The sequence below is a fragment of the Hyla sarda genome, chromosome 3, assembly GCF_029499605.1.
Source record: "Hyla sarda isolate aHylSar1 chromosome 3, aHylSar1.hap1, whole genome shotgun sequence".
NCBI classification, from domain to species: domain Eukaryota; kingdom Metazoa; phylum Chordata; class Amphibia; order Anura; family Hylidae; genus Hyla; species Hyla sarda.
In genome coordinates this window covers 373,586,481-373,605,246 of record NC_079191.1, presented here as the reverse complement: position 1 = coordinate 373,605,246, position 18,766 = coordinate 373,586,481, and the positions used below count along the sequence as shown (strand labels likewise).

The following is an 18,766-nucleotide window of genomic DNA, read 5'->3' as shown; positions in this document are numbered from 1 at the left end:
ATCTCCCCCTATATGCCCCAGTCTGAGCTCTATATGACAGAACCCATCACCCAGCACCCATCCCCAATCACCCAGCACCAATCACCCAGCACCCATCCCCAATCACCCAGCACCAATCACCCATCACCAATCACCCATCACCAATCACCCATCACCAATCACCCATCACCCATCAGCAATCACCAATCACCCATCACCAATCACCCAGCACCAATCACCCAGCACCCATCACCCAGCACCAATCACCCAGCACCAATCACCCATCAACAATCAACAATCACCCAGCACCAATCACCCAGAACCAATCACCCAGCACCAATCACCCAGCACCAATCACCCATCAACAATCAACAATCACCCAGCACCAATCACCCAGCACCCACCTTATGCAGGAATCTCCACACAGCTCTGGTTCTTACACTGAAGAAATGGGCACCACACTAATATATGCTTACATGCTACAATATACTGGTTGGCAAAAGAAAGAATTATAAATATACAAAGACGGCCAGGCATAGCACAGCAAACAGGATGGAGGCAGGGAAGCTCCGCCTCCATTGCGCACAAGACTGACTTCGCATACTAGCAATGTGGGGCAATACCTAGAAAACGGCTGATCCACATTTAGTAAGTATAACATTATCTTTCTCCTGTTCTCCTGCACTGTAACCTAGTGTATTGGGTTTAGTGCGAGTAAACAGCCTGTCAGTTTCTCTTTAATTACATACCGTACCCCCCTTAATGAACTATATACTGTGCCACCATTCATCTATTAATTCCCTATATACTGTGCCACCATTCATCTATTAATTCCCTATATACTGTGCCACCATTCATCTATTAATTCCCTATATACTGTGCCACTATTATTTAACTATACCATGCCACCATTCATCTATTAATTCCCCATATACTGTGCCACCATTAATGAACTATATACTGTGCCACTATTATTTAACTATACTGTGCTACCATTAACCCCTTAACGACGCAGGACGTATATTTACGTCCTGCACCGGCTCCCGCCATATGAAGCGGGATCGCGCCGCGATCCTGCATCATATCGCGTCGGTCCCGGCGCTCATCAACGGCCAGGACCCGCGGCTAATACCACACATCGTCGATCGCGGCGATGTGCGGTATTAACCCTTTAGAAACGGCGGTCAAAGCTGACCGCCGCTTCTACAGTGAAACTGAAAGTGACCCGGCTGCTCAGTCGGGCTGTTCGGGACCGCCGCGGTGAAATCGCGGCATCCCGAACAGCTGACCGGACACCAGGAGGGCCCTTACCTGCCTCCTCGGTGTTCGATCGACGAATGACTGCTCCGTGCCTGAGATCCAGGCAGGAGCAGTCAAGCGCCGATAATGCTGATCACAGGCGTGTTAATACACGCCAGTGATCAGCATAGGAGATCAGTGTGTGCAGTGTTATAGGTCCCTATGGGAGCTATAACACTGCAAAAAAAATGTTAAAAAAAAGTGTTAATAAAGGTCATTTAACCCCTTCCCTAATAAAAGTTTAAATCACCCCCCTTTTCCCATAAAAAAAATAAAACAGTGTAAAAAAAGAAATAAATAAACATATGTGGTATCACCGCGTGCGTAAATGTCCGAACTATAAAAATATATCATTAATTAAACCGCACGGTCAATGGCGTACGCGCAAAAAAATTCCAAAGTCCAAAAAAGCGTATTTTGGTCACTTTTTATACCATTAAAAAATGTATAAAAAGTGATCAAAAAGTCCGATCAAAACAAAAATCATACCGATAAAAACTTCAGATCACGGCGCAAAAAATAAGTCCTCATACCGCCCTGTATGTGGAAAAATAAAAAAGTTATAGGGGTCAGAAAATGACATTTTTAAACGTATAAATTTTCCTGCATGTAGTTATGATTTTTTCCAGAAGTGCGACAAAATCAAACCTATATAAGTAGGGTATCATTTTAACCGTATGGACCTACAGAATAATGATAAGGTGTAATTTTTAACGAAATATGCACTGCGTAGAAACGGAAGCCCCCAAAAGTTACAAAATGGCGTTTTTTTTTTCGATTTTGTCGCACAATGATTTTTTTTTCCCTTTCGCCGTGCATTTTTGGGTAAAATGACTAATGTCACTGCAAAGTAGAATTGGCGACGCAAAAAATAAGCCATAACATGGATTTTTAGGTGGAAAATTGAAAGGGTTATGATTTTTAAAAGGTAAGGAGGAAAAAACGAAAGTGCAAAAACGGAAAAATCCTGAGTTCTTAAGGGGTTAAGGATCTATACACAGTGCCAGAATACATAAAAATATAATGTTCCAATATAAATAAAATATATACTGTGCTTCCATAAATTCCCTATATACTGTGCTTTCATTTACCTGCTTACATTCCTCTATTGATTCCCTAATAATGTGCTTCATACAATACATACAAGCACATAACATAAAGACACATACACTACATAGGTAATATACACACATACAAAGAGACACTTTGACACATACATACATACATCATACATACAGGTTCACAAATACATTCACTCACAGATATAAACACACACATATACATACATTCACTTGCTCACATTATATACACACACACATAGATTCACTTGCTCACATATACATAGATTCACTTGCTCACATACACATAGATTCACTTGCTCACATTATATACACACACATAGATTCACTTGCTCACATATACATAGATTCACTTGCTCACATACACATAGATTCACTTGCTCACATATACATAGATTCACTTGCTCACATATATAGGCACATACATAGAGACACACACACACACACATACATATACACATCATACAGGCACACTGACAATCACTCACATATATACACACACATATACATAGATTCACTTGCTCACATACATACACACACAGATATACATAGATTCCCTTGCTCACATATATAGGCACATACATAGTGATACACACACACACAAATATACACATCATACAGACACACTGACATACAATCACTCACATATATACACACACATATACATAGATTCACTTGCTCACATATATAGGCACATACATAGAGATACACACACACAAATATACACATCATACAGACACACTGACAATCACTCACATATATACACACACACACATATACATAGATTCACTTGCTCACATATATACACACACAGATATACATAGATTCACTTGCTCACATATATACACACACAGATATACATAGATTCACTTGCTCACATATATACACACACAGATATACATAGATTCACTTGCTCACATATATACACACACAGATATACATAGATTCACTTGCTCACATATCTATATATATGCACATACATAGAGATACACACACACACACACACACACATATATATACACATCATACAGACACACTGACATACAATCACTCATATATACACACTCACAGTCACTTACAGTAAGGCCCCAGCCATCCCTCTCTGCACAGGTACATACATAAAGATACACACACACACACACACACACACAATATCACTCACTCATATTTTCAGTTACTTACAGTAAGTAAGGGCACCATCCTCCTCTGCACATGCTGGAGTTTCTGGCCGGGCAGACTGTGGGCGGGGCTTCTCTCTGCCTCCTCTGCTTCTGTCTCCTCCATGTGGAGAGGAGCAGAGAAATAGCTGATAATGCCAGGGTGGGCACAGCACCCTCCATTAAACCCCATACAAATCTCCCCAGCAACGGATCCTTTTTGCTGCACCTATCACCTCCTTTTGTGATGGCACTATAAGGGCAGGTGAGGAAAATGCAGGGGCTCCGGCCCCCTTTTACCCCTATGTGTGCACGTCCCTGGGTGGGAGCACAACTGACACCACCAGGTCTTGATGAAACCCATTGACCCTCTTTTACTATTGCAAACCCGACATTTGCACCAGAATTTGTGCCAGAATTGAGAAAAACCCAACTAACTCTCCATTTTACTGAGAAAACCCAAAAAGGGGTCATGGCCATCGGGGAAAGGGTCGGGGTCACAGAAAAGGGGCATGTTCCTGACATTTTCACAAAAAAACATCATATTTACTAAGATTTCCACAGAAAATGTAGCGGATTTGAGGAAAACCCAACAGATCAGAGCATGTGTAAAAAAGGCAAAATGTAGGGAAAAGTGCAAAATGTAGGGGACCTTAGTAAATATTGTGGAAAAAATTGTAGGTAGTTAAAACCCACATAGAAAACTACACTCCACTCTAAGTAAATCAGGGCCATTGACTTGAATTGAGTCTTTTGGGTGTCCAGTCCTTTAGGGGAGTTGAGTGGAGAAAAATAAAATAGGACATGCAGTATTTTTTACTACGCTCAACTCCCGTCCTTCCGACAGACTGAACAACGAAGCAACGGCAATGTGAACTAAGCCTAAGATGCTCAATCAATTAAAGGGGTATTCCAGGCAAAAACTTTTTTTTTATATATCAACTGGCTCCGGAAAGTTAAACAAATTTGTAAATGACTTCTATTAAAAAATCTTAATCCTTCCGATAGTTATTAGCTTCTGAAGTTTTCTGTCTAACTGCTCAATGATGATGTCACGTCCCGGGAACTGTGCATGATGGGAGAATATCCCCATAGGAACTGCACAGCTCCCGGGACGTGAGTCATCAGAGAGCAGTTAGACAGAAAACAACAACTCAACTTCAGAAGCTAATAACTATTGGAAGGATTAAGATTTTTTAATAGAAGTCATTTACAAATCTGTTTAACTTTCTGGAGCCAGTTGATATATATATATAAAAAAAAAATTTGGCCTGGAATACCCCTTTAAAGGTTTGGTTTGGATATCCACTTCCTTTGATGTGTAAACATACTTATGTACTATTTTTGGATTCTTGTTAATGATTTACCATGTGTAGTATCTTTTTTATAGGATGTCTATCCTACTGATGTGAAGTTATTATGTTTTTTATCTTTTGTATCTGTGTTAATCTGAACTGCACACGTAATTGTAGTATTTATTCCAACATATTAAAGGGGTATTCCAGGAAAAAATTTTTATTTATATCAACTGGCTCAAGAAAGTTAAACAGCTTTGTAAATTACTTCTATTAAAAAATCTTAATCCTTCCAATAATTATCAACTGCTGAAGTTCTTTTCTCTCTGGCAACAGTGCTCTCTGCTGACATCTCTGTTTGTCTCAGGAACTGCACAGAGTAGAAGAGGTTTGCTATTGGGATTTGCTTCTACTCTGGACAGTTCCCGAGACACGTGTCATCAGAGAGCACTTAGACAGAAAAGAACAACTCAGTTTAAGCAGATCATAAGTACTGAAAAGATTAAGATTTTTTAAAAGAAGTAATTTACAAATCTGTTTAACTTTCTGGAGCCAGTTGATATGTAAAAAAAAACAAAAACGTTTTTTCCTGGATAACCCCTTTAAATGGGCACTGTCATGAAATAAAAAAATTGATGTGTTGTAGTACTTAAGTACTACAACATATCTCTAATATACTTTAATAAAAAAAAAGTGATTTTAAAACCACTTTTAAATTCGGCCACTAGGGAATTTCGACTCATTGAAGCCTGGCAATGAGTCAGAATTCACTCACTGCGGTGCTCGCTCCCGCCTGTCAATCAAACAGGTGGGAGCGAGCGCTGAAAACAGAAGAAGCGTGCATTGGCTCCCCTGCTCCCTGGCCTTGCACGCCGGCCCCGCCTCCCGGCATCCCGTCGCTGCTGTCCTGCTTGTCACGGCACTGTCCTGGTATGTCTGGGGGGTGGGGGGGTTAGGGGGGGGTGTTCGGGTAGCAGGGTTCAGGGGAGGGGTGGCGGGGTTCGGGTTACGCCGCGGCCATGTATTGTTTTTAACACAGGGTGCCTCCAGTTTTTCCCCACTACAACTCCCAGCATGCCCTGACAGCCAATAGATGTCAGGGCAAGCTGGGAGTTGTAGTGGTGAAACAGCTGGAGGCACCCTGTGTAGATGAACTAAGGGCGGAAGTCCCCCCCAGCAGGCATCAGTGACGTGGTGCCTGCCGGGCAATACAAAACTGCATTTTTTATATAGTAAAAAAAAAAAATTAGGCAGGGAGGAGGTTAGGGATAGATGGGAAATAGGCAGGGACAGAGAGGGGAAAAAAGGGATGGTGGGAGCTACCCTTTAAGTATATGTACGGCGGAGCAATTGTGAGGACGTGATGTTTTTTTTTATTATTATTTGTTTTTATTTGGGGAGAACTTACAATAAAATTACTACAAAAAATATATATATGTTCATCCCATTCACTTACTGTGGATTTACCTACCACATCCGCTGAAAGTTTGTTACAAGCATCTACTGCTAATTGAGTAAAATAATATTTTATGCTATTACCCCATCTCAGACTGTGTCCCCTTCTTCTTGTGTTCTGTTTCTTTAGTTCTTTAATCTTATTCAACCCTTTCAAATTACAGGACATCTGCAGCGTTACAAACACTTATCCATTATCCTCAAGATAGGGGATAAGTGATTGATCGCGGGGGGTCCGAACGCTGGGGCCCCCGGCGATCTCCTGTACGGGGCCGCGGCTCTCCCTTGCCAGGGGAATGCCAGCCGCAGCATGACGTTGCTCCATACATCTCTATGGGAGAGGCGGGGAGGCAGCATTCATGCTTCCCCGCATCCCCCATAGAACTGTATGGGGACAGGGGACCGTTGACCTAGAGTTGACGCTACGCGCCTTAGCGCTCACCATGAGAGATCGGTATCGTCCACCCGTGTCCTGCACTGTCTGTACCCTTCATGGCATAATAAAGAAGCATTGAAGTAAATGTATTCGGTGAATTGCCCTGGCTTAATTCTATAACAGTTACAGCCTTTTATCTAAACTTTTGACATGGCTGCACAGGCAAGTAAAAATTTACATTCGTCATGGACTCAGTGTTGAGACTTCCTACAATTATTAGAAATAGCCGGGTGAAGCACCAGCTCAGGGTGCAGTCCAATCTATTCCAGGAGATTTGTTCTATTATAGTTTATGGCGCCCATCTCCCACATTGGGTGGCTATCTAGGGAGTGAAACGCGTTGTCATGCGCCTCACTCGGCTTCATCTAACAATTAGAGGAGGAGGGGTGGTGTCTCACTTAATGAATATGCAAAATCCAAAGGCAATGGGAGTTTACTAAAGACCAGTGTGTCCCTCCAAAGTCTGATACATTTATACTCATTTTTCATATTATTCACTCCTCCTGTATTATTAGCTAATAGCCTTAAAATGTTGAAGCCATTTTGGACCTGTTCTCTTTTATTATCTTTTTTTTTCAGTTGAGGTCACCAGAACTGGACACGCTCTTCACTAATAGGCTTATAGATGTGGATTGGGGCATCAGTTAAAATTATGTCCATATGCCCTTTCTATGATGTAAGCCCTTCAATGTAAATGCATGGCCTGGCCAGCTCTCCTGCTGTTAGTTTTATTAGGCCGGTTGCACTTAGTGGTCGGTTTATTTCCAATCCTCCACGATGTCAGGTTACAGAGAAGTTACTGTCATGTGGTTTGCATTTGTTTGTGTTCACATTTCTATGGCATATTTTTTTATAAACTGATGTTATTTTTGCCATGTTTAGATGAACATATTGCCATAGTTTATAAATAACTACTAGTAGACAGCCGCACTGCCTCTCCTGAAGCCCAATATCTTTTTATAGGTTGTGGTTATAACTAAGAACAGGTAGTCTGACTACGTTTTTGACTTTGCGTTTTGTGATAGTTTTTCACAATGTATTAGATACTACGGTTTTCTTTTTATGAGAGAAATAAATGCTCGATTACATTATATAACTGAATGCAATGGATTAATACCAGGTTTTGAGATCGTATATAGGTAAAAAAAAAATTTGTTAATACACTTTCTTCTCCTTGCAAATAATGCTGGAGGGGGGGTGAATCTTAAACAGGTACTCTGCTGCTCAACATCTAATCCCCTATCCAAAGGGGCCCCTCGGTGATCTCCTACAGCACCCGGCATTCTAAACAAATGATGGGTTCTGGCATCATGCCGCTCCTCCTCCATGTCTAGGGGGCATGGCTGTGATGTAACGATCACGGCCTCCAGCTCCGAGCATTCGGAACAAAATGTTCAGAATGCTGGAGCACCAGAGTACCCTTTTAGGTGAAGCCACATGAGCCCTCCTAAAAATGCTATTTCTTATCTGAGGTTTTGAGCCTTAAAAAAAAAAAAAAAAATCGAAAAAAAAGTCTGAAATTTGCAGACTTTTGGAGCTATTTTTGTTAAGTAAATTGATCCAAAAAAGGGTCCGACAATTAAGACCATAAAATGTATACATGCGTCCTCAAACATAATGACATCTCACAACAGGGGTATATAACACAGCAAAGTTGCAATAAATTCTGGATGTCAGCCCCAACTATGTGTGGCTTCTCAACTAAGTGTTAAAGAGGTGGAGTCAAGCTGGTCAAGTACCACCTCCAGGCATGTCTCCTCACCTTTACCTCCCGGCCCCTCCTTCACTGCTGTCTACAATAATCAAGGAGGGTCTAGGATGTGAGAGGAAACAAGGTAGCATGCTAGGTTGTGGCATTTGGGCCGTTCAGCTCCATCTCCTTGACACTTTGCTGAGAAATAAAGAGGCAATTTTATAAGTTTCTCAGCCACCATTTGTTTTTTTACCCTAAAAGCTATCCAACAGTGTCTGCAGTCCCAAGCAACAAATAAAGCTGACAAATTTCCTTCAAGCATTAGAATTCCTGGGGCATCATTATGTAACAGAGTACCTCTCAGGTCCCCACCCTCTGGTCGTGAGGCTTCGTGCGATAGTAAGGCTATGTTCACACGGGAGAATGGCCACACTAAAAATGTATGTGCGGACATTCCCCCAGAACATACCAGCAATAACATGCTTTATCTTATAGACGGCAATCCATTTCCGCGTGGACTCATGGACATGTCCATTCTTTCCACAGCAACATCTGCTGCGGAAATTCCGGAGTGTGCCCAGTGCAGCAGAATCCCACTGGGACTCTACTGCAGAATCTCAGTGCAGAATTCCGTACGGTAATTCCATCGTGTGAACATACTCTTAAAGGGGTACTCCACTGGAAAACATTTTCTTTTAAATCAACTGGTGCCAGAAAGTTAAACAGATTTGTAAATTACTTCTATGAAAAAATCTTAAAGGGGTACTCTGCTACTAGACATCTTATCCCCTATCCAGAGGAGAGGTGATAAGATGCCTGATTGCTGGGGTTTCACTGGTGCGGCCCCCTACGATCTCCCGCAGCACCTGGCATTCTAAACAAACGCAGATTTCTTGTGGCAGTGGTCGTGATGTCACGACCATGCCCCTCGTGATGTCACACCAAGCCTCCTCCATTCATGTCTATGGGAGGGGGCGTGTCGTCCGACACGCCCCCTCCCATGAACATGAATGGAGGAGGCATGGTGTGACATCACGAGGGTGTGCGGCCGTAACGTCATGATCATGGCCTCCTGGTCCGAGTGTTCTAAACAAAAAGTTCAGAACACTGGAGCGCCGGAGTACCCCTTTAATCCTTCCAGTACTTATCAGCTGTATACTACAGAGGAAATTATTTTCTTTTTGAATTTCCTTTCTGCCTGACCACAGTGCTCTCTGCTGACACCTCTGTCCATTTTAGAAACTGTCCAGAGCAGGATAGGTTTGCTATGGGGATTTGCTCCTACTCTGGACAGTTCCTAAAATAGACAGAGGTGTCAGCAGAGAGCACTGTGGTCAGGCAGAAAGGAAATTTGAAAAGAAAAGAACAGCAGCTGATAAGTACTGGAAGGATTAATATTTTTTAATAGAAGTAATTTACAAATCTGTTTAACTTTCTGGCACCAGTTGATTTAAAAAAATAATGTTTTCCAGCGTAGTACCCCTTTAATACTGTGATCTATGCACACCACCTACCCCCCCCGACAGTGCTGGTCAGCTTACTGTCAGAAGATTCATCTCACACAAAGGTATTGTCAAAAATTAATAGCTTCTTAAACACAAACATTTATTCTCTGAAGGAGTAACACCACAAAAATGTAAATTACCCTGAAACAATAAGTTTTTGAGATTTATAAATATTGGCATTTTAGACACCAATCTTAACTTTAAAGGGGTACGCCGCCCCTAGACATCTTATCCCCTATCCAAAGGATAGGGAATAAGATGTCAGCTCGCCGTGACCGTGACCCCGGGGATCGCTGCTGCAGCACCCCGCTATCATTACTGCGCAGAGCGAGATCGCTCTGCACGTAATGACTTGCAATACAGGGGCCGGAGCATCGTTATGTCACGGCTCCGCCCCTCGTGATGTGACGTACCGCCCCCGTCAATACAAGTCTATGGGAGGGGGCGTGGCGGTCCTCACGCCCCCTGCCATAGACTTGCATTAAGGGGACGGGCCGTGATGTCATGAGGGGCGGAGCCATGACGTCACGCTGCTCCGGCCCCTGTATCGCCTGTCATTACGCACAGAGCGAACTCGCTCTGTGCAGTAATGATGGCGGGGTGGGTGCCGCAGCGGTGATCCCCGGGGTCCCCAGCAGCAGGACCATGGCGATCTAACATCTTATCCCCTATCCTTTGGATAGGGGATAAGATGCCAGGGGCGGAGTACCCCATTAAGTACACTGGAGTAAGGTGCATGCATTTGAAATCTACACCAGCTATAAGGATGTTTTTTATTTTTACACACACATAGTGACTTGTGCAAAAATGTTGTACTTTTGTAAGCCATAAAACTGGTATACAAAGGTAATACACCCCCCCCCCATAATGTTCACATTTAAATAGGCTAATTAGGCCATAAGGTGGATATAATGGCTCACCTGTGAGGTAGGTGTTGTGTGAGGAATTAATAAAATAATGTGAGAGGGGTTGAGACATATCTTCATTTAAATCCAGTTTCTCAGGAGGAACAACTCCATTTTCTTCTCCGCTCAGATATCGCATAAATCCTTCAACTGAAATATGACCTGAAATAGGAAACATATTGTTACCCAGTATCAAAACGTAATGCCCATCTTTGCATTCCTTTTTCTTGTTCCATCACACCTGAAATGAAATTGAGGTCTTGAAAAGAGTTCTCTACCGTTTTGTCAAAAGCTCCTATGCAAATCAATGTATCTCCAAGGCAACAGACTACAAACAACAACTCTGAGGAGGCTGATCTAGCAGTCATACGTCTTTCCTCCTGCCCCCTTCTTCCTTATATGCATCTTGTAGGTTAGGAAGAATTAAAGTAAATATATAAGAGAAAATGACTGACAGATCTGTAGGATGACACCATTCTTGTTTGTAGTCTGTTTCCATGGAAACCAATAGATTTGTATAAGGGATGTAGACTAATAAAAATAGTATTTATTATTATTTGCAATGAAGCTTTGGTTTTCATTTTGGATGCCATTAAGGTAAGAATGGTTGCAAGACTAGACACAATATAGGATTTTCAGCCTTCAGGATAACTCTTAAAATTACAGCTGTCAATCACTAAGTAGGACCGCCCACATGACTGCATAGCCTGGAATGAGCAGAGGTTTCCATGAATAAATTATTCAATTATTCTAGAACTTTTCCCAAAAACTATATATTAATCTTCTCATCTCCTCCTACTCTATAACACGCTGCTTTCACATTGAACTGCATTTTTTACATGATAGGTTTTATTTCGGTGACAACCCCTTCCACAGCTGCATTGGCAGTCATATCGTTCATCATCCAGGTATTCCAGTAAAAGGCTAAAGAGTACCTGTCACCCAAAACATTTTTCACATTTTGTTAATTAATGTATTAGAAACAACTTTCTAATAACATGTGATTAACATAAATGTATCTTTATATATATTTTTTTAGTTTTAAAAACTGACCACCAGGGGTCTCCCTACATGTCCAGGCTCATTGATTTCGGACTCATGCCGGCCTGGCAGCATGAGTCCAAACTCTCAGTGCAGCTGGGACACTGAAAAGCACAGCGTGGCTCCGAGCCTGTCAATCAGACAAGCGGGAGCGAGCGCTGTGCACGGCAGGCCGGACGTCAGCTGTGCTTGCCTGTGATGATAAGCCTGCCCGCAGCGTCCGACAGCACAACACCCCCCACACAGCACCTACTGCCCCCCCCACACACACCAACCCCCCTTGGAGACAAGGTCCGTGCAGCTCCAGATAGCTGACAGCAACCCCCCCAGCATCCATCATGTGCACTCACCCCATGATGACAAGCCACGCTGCACAGGGAAGGGCAGAAGTGTTATTCAGCAGGCTTCAGCTGATGTCATGCCTGCTGGGTAACGCCCCCTTCAGCCTAAGAAACAGCTCATGCAGTGAGCAGGCTTTAGAAGAAGATTACTCATTAAGTACATGTCGAAAATTAAAAAACATTGGGGAGCAGGTAATGAGGAGGGCAATATACCAATAGGTTACTTCCAGTAGCTCAGATGGTGGCAGGTACTCTTTAAATAAAGCATCGCCTAGGGAAGAACAGCTTATGTGTACTCTAGAACCAGGACTGTGAACGTATTAAGTATCCTTGCTCTTTTTATTTTACCATCATACATGTTTCCTAATAGTCTTTTCAAAGACTTTTGAAGATGTAAGGGCTCAGCGCACATCAAAGTGTGACAGCTTCTTCTACCTCAAATTTCAAGTTAATAGTGTTATCATAGGAAATCACAAAGATGTTTAAGCTGTATTTCTTCCACTTACTGTCTTTTGGAGATATGAATCGCTATGCTCGATTTTTCTTTAAAGCCTCTTTTGAAACATGATATTTCTTGATAAGGATCATGTAAGTGATTTTATCTTCAAGATTTTATCTTCAAAGCATTTAGACCCAATATATAGACAACTATTTTATTACATTACCAGTGGTGTAATAATCACAGTCAGGGGAATAGATGACCGGTACTGGCCCGGCAGATAAGGGGCTCTGGAGGTTCCCTTGATCCCTAGGCAAATGCCTTTTTCAATTGTATCTGTTTCCTTAAAGGGAAAAAATACTTGCTACTGGCATTAAAAAATAAAAATCCCTCTACTTACCTCCTGTCTCTTCCCCGATACCTCCAGTATCTCTGCCCCTGCCTCTGCTGTGATCTTTTTCTTGGTGTGGAGGTTCAATAAATCACACTTCTGGTCAGCCAATCACTGTCTGAGATGGGACACTTCTGTAGCAAGTGATAAGCTAAGCTGCAGTCTGACAAATCAACCACAACACTAGAAAGAGGATTGCACCGGTGGTAACAGGGGAGTGGCAGGTAAGTAGAGTGTTTTTTTTTATCCTTTAAACTGGGCATATAGTCTATTAACAGAGTACCCCTTGAAGATGAAGACCCATTTGAAATATGATGCAGCAGAGAGCTATTGGTTCACTGCCGAATCACTTTCTCTTGTAAAGCTGCAGGATTCTGCAGTCTACTAGTATCTTTAGCATCCAGACGCAGGCCGTGAAAAGTCACTATGTCACACTAACTACTCTGGGACACTTGAGCAGGAAAATGACCCGCCACTTGGCGTGCTGACATTAAATGGGCACTGGATGTTCTTCTTTTCTAAACAAAGTATGGCACTAACTCGGCTTCATTTTGTAAGACACTATGTAAGAACCGTTGTAAAACAAAATGTTGATATTCTTCTCCTCATCGTCAGAAAGCAGTGCACGTTCCCTTGTGGTACGGAGCCATATGTGACAACCAGAGCATGTATTAGCGATGTGCTGAAGAGAAGAATATGAATATTTATAAAGATGGGTGCATCATAGGGCCAGTGCGGGTGGGCAGGACAGTCCAGCAAGGGGCTGGGGAACACCCAGAGTGCACTAAGAAGCTAATTTACATATCAGGAGTTTTGTTCAAAACGTGGGAATGGTGCAACAGATCTAAAAATAAGTAACCTGCATTGGAATCAGCATTACTATCACTATTAACCCGTACAAATAGGTCAGTGCGAGTGATGCTCATGACAGCTTCTCTATAAAGTGCCCCTATTATCTGGAAAACTTTAGACATGTCACAAGGACATGCAAAAACTGGTCAGAATCTGCTAGAACAAGATTGAAGAAGAATGTGACTGAGTACAAGGATTGAAGTACAAGTGTAGCCCCTTATGCACCTGTTAAACTTTATCAATGCACATTATATGCAAAGCACTATGCATTATGCCTTACTTCATTAACACTTAAAGGGGTACTCCGCCCCTGGCATCTTATCCCCTATCCAAAGGATAGGGGATAAGATGTTAGATCGCCGCGGTCCCGCTGCTGGGGACCCCTGGGATCGCCGCTGCGGCACCCCGCCATCATTACTGCACAGAGCGAGTTCGCTCTGTGCGTAATGACGGGCGATAATGAGGCCGGAGCAGCGTGACATCATGGCCCCGCCCCTCATGACATCACGGCCCGTCCCCTTAATGCAAGTCTATGGCAGGGGGCGTGACGACCGCTACGCCCCCTTCCCATAGACTTATATTGACGGGGGCGGGCCGTGACGTCACGAGGGGCCCCTGTATTGCCCGTCATTACGTGCAGAGCGATCTCGCTTTGCGCAGTAATGATAGCGGGGTGCTGCAGCAGCGATCCCCGGGGTCCCCAGCAGCGGGATCTGACATCTTATCCCCTATCCTTTGGATAGGGGATAAGATGTCTAGGGGCGGAGTACCCCTTTAAGAACCCATGGAATACTCTCAATGTACAGTAATGATCCAGTATACTTTCTCCCATTTTATTAAGATAAATTACACAAATATCTGGGAAATTATCCCAAAATCACTTTTCATCTGGGAATCGTGGTGATGTATAAAATTAGACTTTTGCTGCCAAGAGCTATAAGAAAGAGAAGAAAAAAAAAAAAAGCTATTTCAAATCTGTTGAGTTTATTGTACTTTTTATGTTGGGCTGGATTATGTTTGAGTTTGACATCTATTCCAGTTCTATTTTTAATTTGTTTTGATGAATAATCCTGATAATACATTTTAAAATGGAAATTTGTTTTCTGTAACATTAGAAGAATCAGAATACATATTTACATACATAAAATCAGTGAAGTAAAGGAAGAATAGTGACAAAAATATCAAATCAGAGAAATACTCAGGTATAATAAACATGTCAATCAGTCTTTATTTCTTTAGTTTGCCATGTTAAAAAAAATAGACTTGTTGCAATGCTTGGTTAGAAACATCATTGGATGTTCATCCCATTAAACCCAGAAACATATCTGTCTGAACATTCAACCTAAAGACATAAATAAAGGACATGCAAGGTTGTTTTTATACATATTAACTGTGGCTAAATGCCTAATAGCCCAGTGGTGAAAAAGAGCTGAAAGTCCACAGCAGGTAAGTGTGGGCTCTTATATTATTTTTTCGGCAAGCATGAGCCCTAGTAAACATAAAAAGAAATGGCCAGATAACCAATTTATTCTATTTTTATGGAGACATTTATAGTGGTCAAAGCTTCTCTGGAGGCAACCATCCATATAAATGCTAAAAATCAGCAACACCAGAGACACCCATATGTAGACAAAAGTTTGGAAGTTTTTGCTGCTCAAAGGAGAGTAAGGATGTGTATTTGTTGTGGGAGAGTAATGGCTATTGAAATGTACCAATCCTCCTTGCAGAGGGCTAGCTCATAGAGGGTCTTAAAGTGGACCTGTCATTTAGAGAAACTTTTGACAAGTTAAAAGTTTATTTGTTAGGGTCTCAAAGCTGAGACTTACACCATCAGTAGAAGAAGAGGGGAGAAGTGTGCTCTGAAAGGGGTACTCGACTGGCCAGTGTTCCGGCTGCATTTGGAACATTTAGTTCCAAACACTGTGCGCGCACTGCGGGGATCGACTATGTCCCCTTGTGACGTCAGGCCACGCCTGTCAATGCAAGTATATGGGAGGGGGCATTGTGACTGACACACTCCTTCCAATAGACTTGCATTGAGGGAGCGTGGCCTGACGTCACGAGGGAGTGTGGCCGACCCCCTCAACACATGCACAGCATTCGGAACTAAATGTTCCAAGCACAGCTGGAACACTGGCCAGTGGAGAACCTCTTTAAGCAAACTTCGCTCCGTGCCGGATGACTAGCCATCTGGGACGGAGGCTAGTGATGTCACGGTCACGCCCCATTCGTGACGTCCCAGCACTATGAAATCAAACTTGTAATTATTCCAATGGGGGGAAATGCAGAGCAGGCCATTCATTTCACAAGTCACTGATGTAAGCTGGCAACAGGTTTCTCTGAAATTACAAATCTGGTCACTACGGAGAGTAATAACAGGCCTAGAACTTCTACATCTCAAGCCTCCAGGATTGGAGCAGATATCAATAGCTTCATAAAACATGCAAATGGTGGTTAAATACATAATAAGATATTGCAGGTGACAATGTGTAAGAGGAAAGATGCCAGCGTAGAGCAGAGTAGTGATACGCAGAGGGTCTGTCTAAAAAACTAAGAAGCAATTGGATAAAAAGAATGTGAGCTCTCCGTATTCCTAGATGTATACACAGTTAGAGGCCATCTTGTTAGGACATCAACATAATGATGATGCATTTCCTGCTGGCCGCCCCATTAGGAGAGCGTCACATTGGAAGGCATATTTACCAAGATTTATGACAAAAGGAATAGTCTGTGACAAAAGCCACATTCTACAAGGAGAATTGTGCACAAAAAAGAGGTGGAGGAAATTTACCCTGGAAAAGTCATTGACTTAACAGCTGCTGCAGTAGAGCGCTCTAGTGTTTGTCTTTGGAGAGACCCTCTCTACTTTTTACCCATATATCTTTATTGTTATTTGCTATTCTAATAATAATAATAATTAATAATCATCATCATAATTTTATTATATTAGTATAGTTTTTAATATATTATTATAACTTGTTATATATATATATTGCTCCAAACAAATGATGCATTACAAATACATCTGGATTTACTGTATTCATAGTATTGATCTAGAAAGCATCTGAATAATTCCGAAACATATATTAGACCCTGGATTGCTATTGTTATTAAGGATTTGATGAAAAACTTTTTTTTTTATAAATATATAGCATGAAAAAGTGATTATTTCCCACAATGACCCATAAATTTACCTCTAAGACTATGACATCTAAAGGGGTAAGAAGAATGTTAATATTACAGATTCCCATATACGGTATACGTTTGTTAGCTGACTAAACTAAAAGTAAACAACAATTAAAAGCAAATTACAAAAATCTAATTTCATATATTTGCCATATTTATAAATCATAACTCGCCTTTTGCCGAGGCTACAGACTGTCATATAACCCATGTGCCAACAATAGGCTACATGGATTCTTTTAGCGCTCTATTAGGTGGTGTTTTCCCAATGTAGTCCTCAAGGATTTGTCATTCAACTAAACAATACAAATACGGTAATCAGATTTTTATTCTAACAAAAATATTGATGTAAAATAAATAAAACTTAATAACAGATAAATACATAAAACAAGCAACCAGTGGCAAACACTCTCAGGCATTATGAATCCTGTTTTAACATTTTAACATTGATCTCCCAACAAATGCAAGTATCAGGAATCTCTTGCTTGTAAAGTATTGTGCCAATTTGTCCCTTGTCAGTTCTGCTGGCATTTTAATGGTTGGTCATTGAATATAATGGGTGAACCAAGATACCTCAAAAGAAAGCTTTAATGGAGTTGGTAGAAGAAAAAGTAGAATGACACTTCATTAGCTCAGCTGCCCCTTCACTTTATTGATCAGCACAGTCACATCTGTCCAACACCAATAATCAGACATTTGTGGCATTTCCCAGTGACATGCCATCAATGTCTATCCAGAAACAACCCCCTAAACCCGAAAAACTCCAGAATTCATCAGGGATTGACTGTTGCAGTGTTTGTGATTGGAAAGAGCAGCACGTACTGTATATCTATCTATCTATCTATCTATCTATCTATCTATCTATCTCATATCTATCTATCTATCTATCTATCTATCTATCTCATATCTATCTATCTCATATCTATCTATTTCATATCTATCTATCTATCTATCTATCTCATATCTATCTGTCTCATATCTATCTATCTCATATCTATCTATATCATATCTATAATCTACTTTATCTATCTAATATCTATCAAACTATCTATCTCATATCTATCTATCTATCTATCTCATATCTATCTGTCTATCTATCTATCTATCTATCTATCTATCTCATATCTATCTATCTCATATCTATCTATCTCATATCTATCTATCTCATATCTATAATCTACTTTATCTATCTAATATCTATCAAACTATCTATCTCATATCTATCTATCTATCTCATCTATTTCATATCTATCACATATCTATCTATCTATCTCATATCTATAATCTACTTTATCTATCTAATATCTATCAAACTACCTATCTCATATTTATCTATCTATCTCATATCTATCACATATCTATCTATCACATATCTATCTATATATCTATCTATCTCATATCTATCTATCTCATATCTATCAAGCTATCTACCTCATATCTATCTATCTATCTATCTCATATCTATCTATCTCATATCTATCTATCATCTACTTTATCTATCTCATATCTATCAAACTACCTATCTCATATCTATCTATCTATCTATCTATCTCATATATATCTATCTTTCTATCTATCTCATATCTATCTATCTATCTATCTATCTATCTCATATCTATCTATCTTTCTATCTATCTCATATCTATCAATCTATATAATATCTATCTATCAATCATCTTTATAACATAATAAGTTATCATTAGAAATTTCCGTTGA

The 18,766-nt window shown here is 41.0% G+C and overlaps 1 protein-coding gene across 2 annotated transcripts in view; it reads right to left on the bottom strand.

Annotated features, from left to right (window-relative positions):
- PLCB1 (phospholipase C beta 1) overlaps positions 1 to 18,766 on the bottom strand; it is a 750,135-nt gene that overhangs the window by 217,747 nt on the left and 513,622 nt on the right. For both annotated transcript variants that reach the window (XM_056567840.1, XM_056567842.1), the window contains exon 10: positions 10,819 to 10,965. In XM_056567840.1, coding sequence (XP_056423815.1) covers positions 10,819 to 10,965 — 147 coding nt within the window. The remainder of the gene's footprint in view (positions 1 to 10,818; positions 10,966 to 18,766) is intronic.